The sequence below is a fragment of the Crocuta crocuta genome, unplaced genomic scaffold (genome assembly GCF_008692635.1).
Source record: "Crocuta crocuta isolate KB4526 unplaced genomic scaffold, BGI_CrCroc_1.0 scaffold15, whole genome shotgun sequence".
Classification (NCBI taxonomy): Eukaryota; Metazoa; Chordata; class Mammalia; order Carnivora; family Hyaenidae; genus Crocuta; species Crocuta crocuta.
Genome location: NW_027530508.1, coordinates 2261011 through 2270223, shown reverse-complemented (window position 1 = coordinate 2270223; position 9213 = coordinate 2261011). Strand labels below are relative to the sequence as shown.

General features: G+C 46.1%; 1 protein-coding gene and 1 pseudogene across 2 annotated transcripts in view; both read right to left on the bottom strand.

The window, feature by feature from the left end:
- IDH3B (isocitrate dehydrogenase (NAD(+)) 3 non-catalytic subunit beta) overlaps window positions 1-110 on the bottom strand; it is a 4861-nt gene extending 4751 nt beyond the window's left edge. For both annotated transcript variants that reach the window (XM_077766984.1, XM_077766985.1), the window contains exon 1: window positions 61-110. In XM_077766984.1, the coding sequence (XP_077623110.1) occupies window positions 61-96 (36 nt within the window). In that variant the 5' untranslated portion in view covers window positions 97-110. The remainder of the gene's footprint in view (window positions 1-60) is intronic.
- Window positions 111-2243: 2133 nt separating this feature from the next.
- On the bottom strand, window positions 2244-7077 carry LOC144233945 (isoleucine--tRNA ligase, cytoplasmic-like; annotated as a pseudogene).
- Window positions 7078-9213: the final 2136 nt, after the last annotated feature.

The window sequence follows — 9213 nt, the reverse complement described above, 5'->3', positions numbered from 1 at the left end:
TACGCACCCGCCGCACCCCCACCCGCCCCCGGCCCGACCTGACCCGACCCCAGGCCTCACCCGGGTCAGCCAGCGGACACGGCTGAGAGCCGCCATGTTCTCTGAAGGAAGTCGCGTGGGGAGTGACGTCAGAAGCCCGCGCGGGCCCTACCCCGACTTCCTGTCTGTTGTAGGGCGGTGGGCGATGCTCCCTTGCCCGGACTGACTCCGCTTGCGCTTTCCTCTTTCTCCTTCTCTTCATTCTTCTGCTTTATCGTTTGCCGTGGAGCGTGAAGGGACAGCCAGCCACTTTGTTGCTTTGGTTTTGATCTCCACATTTAATTTATGTTGAAACTAACATTGAAGGAGAATATGAGATTTCATGCTTATGGAATGAGTACCTGAGTTTAACGGGTTGAGAAATAATAATGAGGAATCTGTTTTTTCTTAACGTTTTTGTATCTACGCCCTTGTAACTCTTTTAGCCAATACTCACTGAACATTCGTACGTCAGGCACTAAAAGCATTAAAGAACACAACACAGTCCATGGGGGAAGGTGTGTCTGGTTTCTCCTGCGGTCTCCTAGCCTGCCCAGTGAGTCTGTATTAATCAGATTTCCTCGGTTTTTCCTGGGTGGTCTTGCTCTTTGCTCTGACAGTTGTTTCCCCAATAGTGTGTCCCAGGCCTCAGCTACCCTGGGCAGAACCATTAGTTGGAGACAAAAGTTATCTCAAGCGTGTGTGACCAAGGGGGAATTTTGAACTGATTTTCTTAAGATTTTATTTTTAAGTAATCTCTACACTCAACGGAAGGCTCAAACTCACAACCCCTGAGATCAAGAATCAAATGTTCTACCGACTGGATCAGGCAGGTGCTCCCAGACTAAATTTTTGTAATGTTTTAATGTTTATTTTTGAGAGAGAGTGTGTGAACAGGGGAGGGATAAGGAGAGGAGACACAGAATCCCAAGCAGGCTCCAGGCTCTGAGCTATCAACACAGAGCCCGACGCGGGGTTCAAACCCACAAACTGTAAGATCATGATCTGAGCTGAAGTCGGACGCTTAACCAACTGAGCCATACAGATGCCCCGAGCCTGATTTTTAAAATTCCATTCACGTGCTGTTTTCAGGTGACCTGCCTAAGAACAAAACGACACGGGAGGATTTGCCTAAACTGGTATTCTAGAAGTGTGGTTTTGGATTACCCATCCAGGTGGACTAGGGGCACTTGTTAAAAGATGCAGACTTATGAGTTCTACCCCAGACCTGCAAAATTTGAATCTCAAGTTTGGGGGCCCAGAAAATAATTTTTAACAGGCACCCCCAGATGATACACACTGAAAGTTAAATACTAGCTAGGTTCTCTGTAATTTATATACTTCATCCATTAAAAAAAAAAAAAGGTGCAGGGCATTCTGGCAGCTGAAGGGAGGGAATGTAGTCATTCTAAAAATTTTTTAATGTTTATTTTTGAGAGAGAGAGAGCGAGCGTGCCCGAGTGAGGCAGAGAGAAAGGGAGAAACAGAATCTGAATGAAGCAGGCTCCAGGCTCTGAGCTGTCAGCACAGAGCGTGAAGTAGGGCTCAAACCCACAATCCCCAAGATCACGACCTGAGCCGAAGTAAGACACTTAACCTACTGAGCCACCCAGGCGCCCTAGGAATGTAGTCCTTCTCCTCTTAGGGACCAAGTATAGGTTTTGTGCTTCCTTCTCTACACTCCTTTAGACAGAGAAATCTCTACAGTAATGGGATGAAAAGATTTATAGATTTAAAGATTAGGTAAGAGTCTTGAATAAATTAAAAGTGCTTTGTAAATATAAGGCTGTTATACATTTATAGTTAATATAGTTTATTAATGTATACCTGTAAATGTATAATATAACCTCCTCCATCTCCATATAATCCATGAAACAAATAAAACTAGAGAGCACCACCACATTGTTCCCATAGACTCCTTAGTCCCCTCTTGCACACTGCTATTGCCATCTACCCCCACTTTTCTTCTCCAAATATCACTCTTTCTGATGAAATGAGAGTTTTACTCTTCTTAAAACTCTATATCCTCTGTTACTTGAGGAAACTTAGGGCAGAAAAGAAGAAGGATATGCCATCTTGATCCAATCTCTGGTAATAATCTAATTTTCATCCTCCCAAAATATTAATTTTATTTTCTTTTTTTGGGGGGAGCAGAAAGAGAGGGAGAGAGAGAATCCCAGGTATGTGCCAGAGTAAGGCTGCCTGAACCATACTGGTAATGAATGTTAGAAGTCTGTTGGTGGTGGTAATACAGAAACATACAGTGTGTAAGTTCAAAGTCTTCATGGGGATTCCTTCGTGATTTCATCTGTTTAAATCTCATTCAGAAATTTAGCTTCCTGGGGCATCTGGGTGGCTCAGTCGGTTAAGCATCCAACTTTGGCTCAGGTCATGATCTCGTGGTCTGTGAGTTTGAGCCCCGCATCGGGCTCTCTGCTGACAACTCAGAGCCTGGAGCCTGTTTCAAATTCTGTGCCTCCCCTTCTCTCTCTGCTCCCCTCTGCTCATGGCCTGTCTCTCTTGCTCTCAAAAATAAATAAAACATAAAAAAATAATTTTCTAAAAGAAATGTAGCTTTCGATTCCAAAGGCCAAACACCTTGGCTACTTCATACAAAGACCTTTGATGGGCGAGTCCCCTCTGCCCAAGTGGGGTTTTGAGCAGGAGAGCACTGCTATTCCCATTAAACACTCCTGCGGGCCTGCATTCAGGAGCTGCAGCCCGGGGCGGGGGGGGGGGGGGGGGGGGGGCTGGCAGAGAACAGGGCTTGAGCTGCCCACCACAGTGGGCACAGACTTGGTTCCACCCGAAGTGTCGGTCCAGTGAGACTCAGTAAATCAGTTTGGTTTCATATTTCTGTTTCACCGTGGAAGACAGCCAGCTCTGTATTTTTTTGCACCAACAATTCTAGTAATCATACCTCAGCTTTAAAATATCTGACCTACTATCGTCTTTGAATTTTCTAGAAGCAATACTCCACCTTGCTTGCTGCCATTTGTACACATGTTAAGATTGGCATGCACAAGCAGGGGCAGGCAGGGATAGTCCTCTGGTGAGTATGACCTCCAGGTCAGACCCACTTAACTATATTTTCTCTGGAATAAGGACTTTATCTGACGTTGGACCTGGATATGGTTTCAAGGGAGCCTCGATGGTGGCAAGCTTGAACTCCATGTGGCTTTTGATAACATTATTCGGATACTTGCCTTCAGACTTTGCTTTATACTAAACTACTGTTTTCATCAGTTGCAACCAGATTGCACTTTTTGTCAAGTTTCTGGATATGAGTCACTCCTTCATCCACCATTAACTGGTTGGGGGTGATGCCTAAAAGAACCAAAGCCTGAGCATCCAACTGTACTTCAAACTGCATCGTCCTGCCTGATGTCTGATCAAAGGTGTACAGGAGACAAATGTCCCCTTCATTTGGTTCATGCCTTCTCCAACAATGCCCCCCCCTTCTATAAGTGCTCCAGCTCCTCCCCCCCTCAGCTGCTTGATGGACACATCACAGCCTTGACGGCTCCCTTCAGAGGCTTCCCAGGACCATGGGATCAAGATCTGCCCTTAGGCAGAACGCATACATGTATTTTGTCTGTAGACAGTATAACTTTTCAGTCATTCAGTTCCTCAGTGATATGCTCCTCCAAAAACTCTATCTCATTAAGAGCTTCTGGATCCTGGGGTGCCTGGGTGGTTCAGTCGGTTGAGCATCTGACTCTTGGTTTCAGCTCAGGTCATGATCTCACAGTCAGGTGGTGGGATGGAGCCCCAAGTTGGGCTCTGTGCTGTGCATGGAGCCTGCATAGGATCTCTCTCTCCCCGGTTGTCTCTCTCTCTTTCTCTCTCTCTCTCTCTCTCTCTCTCTCTCCACCTCTTCTTCCCCTCTCCCCCACTTCCTCTCTCTCTTCCTTGTCTCTTCCCAGCTTGTGATCTATCTCATAAATAAATAAACAAATGAACAAACAAATAAATAAAAAGAGCTTTTGGATCCTGACAGATAATCACAGTTTTTTTCCCAAAAGATACTTTATCGGAATGGTTTTGGGGTCTCCAATCACTCACTGACGTTCAATCCCAGACCATATCCCAGATACTGTGCCCTCCATTTTCTTGTCAATCAACTCCTCTCGAACATGGGGCAGCATGAGGTAGTGGATGCTGAGTGTGTCTGTGTCCTGGACAGAAACAAGGTCAGCCAACATCTTTAGATCTGGGACATCACTTTAGTAAGAAAAGCGGTATAGGGGCCATCAGTGTGTACAGAGAAATCAGGATACTAAACAACATCTCCAGGGGCATAGCACAGTCCTCCTCCCCAGTTTTACCCTTTAGCCTTTTGTGGTTCATCCTGACATACCAACTGGTCAGGACATTCATAAACTTGACCAGACAAAGCACTGCAATGTAGAGCCCGTAAGCTGCCATTTTGGTCTCAAAGAGCCCAAAAAGCAACTGCATGAGAGACAGGACCCGCCAGCGTGTGATGTTGGCACTTTCTTTAACCGTGTTCTCACTGTAGAGGAAGTCCATTTCTTCCTCCTTCTGCAGCTTCAGGACGTTCTGGATGAAGAAGCAATAGGTACTGTACCAAGGGAGGAGCATGTCCTTCAAGACATCATGCACACCCTCCTCCTTAAAGCAAGGTTTTCTGTTCTCACCCCAGGGGAGTTAATCAGATATAATCTGAGGGCGTAGGCACCATATTAATGGATGATCAGAAGTGGATCCAGATAATTCTTATTTCGTTTGCTCACTTTTTGCCTTCACTTGCCAGGACGAGCCCATTCACAATCACGTTCCTAAAAGGTGGCTGTCCAAAGACAGCAGTGGCCGGCACCACCAGAGGGTAATACCATCCTCTGGTGTGGCCAGTGTTTTCAGTAACGAAGTCTGCAGAAAATGTATCCTCAGACTCCCTCTTGTTTTCAAATTGATAATGAACTTGAGCATAGGGCATGCTGCCACTCTTAAACAAACAAACTCTTCAGGGATGCTATGCAACACTTTTCACAGCAGGAAGGGATGGTCAGATGGTCAGTGCTCTCTCTCTGGAGATCAGAGATCTTTGCTCCTGATAGCTCTTCAAGTTCTGCCATTGATCCAATGCATCCTGCCTCCTTGAAGTCATCACTGACCCACAGTGGGATAGGGGTGCCCCAGTATCTATTTCTAGAAATTGTCCAGTCACATGAATCCTTTCACCAATTTCCAAATTGCTTTTCTTATACAAACTCTGGGACCCAGTAACACAGGTCATTGTTCCTCAGCAATGAGTCTACCCTGTGCTCCCCGCACAGGGACCAGTGAGGCACAACTTGGGAAATGAGGGGAGTGTCTGACCTCCAGCAGAAAGGGTAGTGGTGAGTGAGGTTGCTGGCAACAAGAAGTCAGCCTTCTTCCTCCACGGTCCTGGTGATGTTTTTGTCAGCCTCCTTCACATACTGTCCTGTGAAACCTGTCACTTCCGCTGTAAAACAGCTTCCTGAAGCATCCACAGGGCGAACAGGAAGAGAATTTTTTTTAAGTTTATTTATTTTCAGAGAGAGAAAGAAAGGGACCATGAGTGGGGGAGAGGCAGAGAGAGAGAGGGAGACAGAGAATCCCAAGCAGGCTCTGCATTGTGAGCACAGAGCCAGATGAGGGACTTAAAGTCACTAACTGGGGGCGCCGGGGTGGCTTAGTCGGTTAAGCGTCCGACTTTCGCTTAGGTCATGATCTCGCGGTTCGTGGGTTCGAGCCCCGCGTCGGGCTCTGTGCTGACAGCCAGCTCAGAGCCTGGAGCCTGTTTCAGTCTGTGACTCCCTCTCTCTCTGACCCTCCCCTGCTCACGCTGTCTCTCTCTCTCTCTCTCTCCTAGAAATAAATAAAACATTTAAAAAACTAAAAAAAAAAACAACTCACTAACTGTAAGATCATGAACTGAGCCAAAACCAAGAGTTTAAATGCTTTAACTGACTGAGCCACCCAGTCGCCCCAGGAGGAGTCTTTATGAATGATGTTGACATCCATGCAGACCCGATAGTCATCAGCACCAAAGTAAGGAGCCTGCTGTGCCACTCCAGTGCCCTCCACCCCCTGCATGTAGTTATCAGCAAACACAGTGAAAGCACCCTTACTCTGCACAAAATACCCAAACAGGGGCTTGTACTTCCTGCCTTTGAGATAGGTACTGGGAAATCTTTCAAGGATCTCCTGGTCACTCTCCAACTTACCAAGGGCTCATAAGCTGGCTGCCATGAAAATGAGTAATTTCCCCCTGAAAACATCTTTAATCTTGACACACTGCATATCTGGATTAACACACAGGGCGAGGTTACTAGGTAATGTTCAGAGAGTGGTCATCCAAGCAACCAAAGGTACATTTTCATCTTCCTCCCAAAGGAAAGTTACAAATGTCAAAGGATCTCGAACATCCTTGTAGTTTGGTGAGATTCATTGTTGGAAAGTAGGGTGTTGCACGCAGTTAGAGAAGGGCATGACTTTCACACCTCTATCCACAAGGCCTTTCTCATAGAGTTGTTTAAAGACCCACCAGACAGATTCCATGAATTATAGATACAGTGTTTTGTAGTCATTGTCAAAGTCAATCCATTGGCCAAGTCTGATAACTCTGGACTTCCACTTAGTAGAATATCTCATCACAATTGCTTGGTACTGATTGTTATGCTGACAATCCTCATTTTGGCTACATCCTCTGGTCCTCTGATTCCCAATATTTTATCAATATCATATTCCACAGGTAAGCCATGAGAATTCCACCCAAATCTTCTGTCAACATGAAGCCCACTCTGGTGAGCATATCTGGTGACTATATCTTTAATTGTCCCTGCAAGTATATGTCCATAGTGAGGCGGTCCAGTTGCAAAAGGAGACCCATCATAAAATGTAAATTTTGGTCTATGTTTTGGTTGCTTTAAGCATGCCTGGAAAATAGTCAATTTCAGAACAGAACTGCAAGATTTTCTCTTCTTCAGCAGGAAAATTCATGTTTTCTGGAATTTCTGAACCATTTTGTTGCTGAAGGGCCTCTGGGCCAGTGCACACAAAAAGAGCCATGTCCACAGTGCCTCCAGATATCCCAAGGTGACCTAGTCTCCAAAGTTTTGCTAATGCTATTGTGGTTTTGTGTATTTATATGGTTTAGATCATTAATGTATCTGAAATGTAGTTTTGTAAAATGTGAAAGATAAATACCTAGCCTTATTTAGTTCATTACCCCAGAATCATTTATTATCTTTTCTTCCAAATAAGAAATTCTACCTTCATCAAATGCTAAATTGGCACATATGTATTAGAGTAAACCATGTGAAATTGTTAATATCTATCATCTCCCTCAGCTTTATTTTCTCAATTATCCCAGTCACTACTAGGTGTCATATTATATATTGGCTTATTTGTCTGTCTCTCACTTAAATGTAAGTTTGGTGAAGGCTGGAATTTTGTTATTTCTGTCAACTCCTGGCTCATCTGCTAATCGAAATAACAAAATTTATCCTTGAATCTGTTAATATACATTGACGAGCTTTTTAACGCTGGGCCATCCTTATATGTTAGAAAAGCCAACTTGGTTATGATATATTGTTCTTTAAGCATACGGCTCCATTTGCTCTGCTCCCCTCTCCAAACATCTTTTGTATCTGTGATCCTAAAAAGGCTTGGATTTCTCTTTTCCTTGTTTCTTCTCTCATCATCCAGTCTGGGCATCAGGACTGAGAAGCAGGGCTTTTAAAAACGAGATAGGCACAGCCTGGAAGCAGTCTCTGGGCAGGAGCTATTGGGAGAGCTTGGAACGTCTCTGCACGTTCTTTCTAGGTACGCCAAGAATGCAAGGTCCTGACTGCTCTTTGTGCGATTGCTCAGGCTTGTGTCTGCAGAGCAACTTCGAGGAATGTAGTACTATCTGGGTCCAGGACAAAGAGCAGGCTTGCCTATTTCCTGCTATAAAAGAGGTAGGTTCCCCAGGCTCGGTGTTCCTTGGCTGCAACACAAACCTGTTGCACGCACAGCGTCCACTGAGCTCCTTCACATTCCCCCTGTGGGATTTGTGGGGGAAAGGAAGCCAATGTAAACGTTATGTTTATGCTACTTACTGTGCCATGAATAATCAAGTTCTCGGTCTCTGACCCAGGAGCCTCCTCTTGGCCAGCGTCCATGAAACAGTAAGAGGCCAATTAATCACTTACCAGCAGGACAAATTCAAATGCCAGACCCTGATGGTTTGGCAGTGAGGATGGGATGCTGACAGAGGCATGGCTTTCTGGAAGATGAAGGACACTGTGGGCGAGGTCAGGGGTTATGAAACGACTCCCTGGCATATGTTAGTGAACCCTCTCCCCCACATGGTGGGCAGCAGGGCAAGGGAGGCTCAAGGGAGGGTCTCACACTGGCCTACCTATTGAGATGAAGCGGTGAGAGGTAGGATTGTTAACTGAGCCACCAGAATGGTGCTTTGGTTCCTGTTTATTCTCCTCCATACAGGAGGTGGAAGGGATTTTTTTTTTAATGCTTATTTATTTTTGAGCAAGAGAGAGAGAGACTGGGAGTGTGAGCAGGGGAGGGGCAGAGAGCGAGGGGGACAGAGGATCCGAAGCAGGCTCCACACTGGCAGCGGCAAGCCCGATGGAGGACTCAGATTCACAGACCGAACTGTGAGATCATGACTTGAGTTGAAGTCGGAAGCTTAACCGACTGAGCCACCCAGGCGCCCCGGGAGCTGGAAGGGACATTTTGATAATGGGGCAACAACATCCACGAGGCTGCTAAATCAAAGACCCCAACGGCTGAAATAAACAGCATCAGCCAGGGTGTTTGAAATAGAACATTAGGTGAACCAAAAGCATGAGGAGTTTATTTGGGTGAGCCCTGCAGGTGACCAATCAAACCCAATGTGAACTAACACCTTTGCTTACTGGCACAGACCTCCTCTGTCCCTTTGTGCACCCCAATCCCTCTCTCCCCTCAGCGGGGCTTTGATGAAAAAGTATGCTCGCAACTTCATGGAGGCGGGGGCCTCCGAGGTCTGTAGCTCTCTAGAATTCAAGCATCCAAAGCACCAGCTTACCATGTCCTGTGGATAGATGCAGCAGGAGTGGTTGAAGGCACCAAGGAATGCAGTGCAGAACGGGGGCAAGATGACCCTGGGCTCCCGTGCTCCCAGGACTGGCGGGGGGAGGGGGGGAGGGGGGAGTGGAA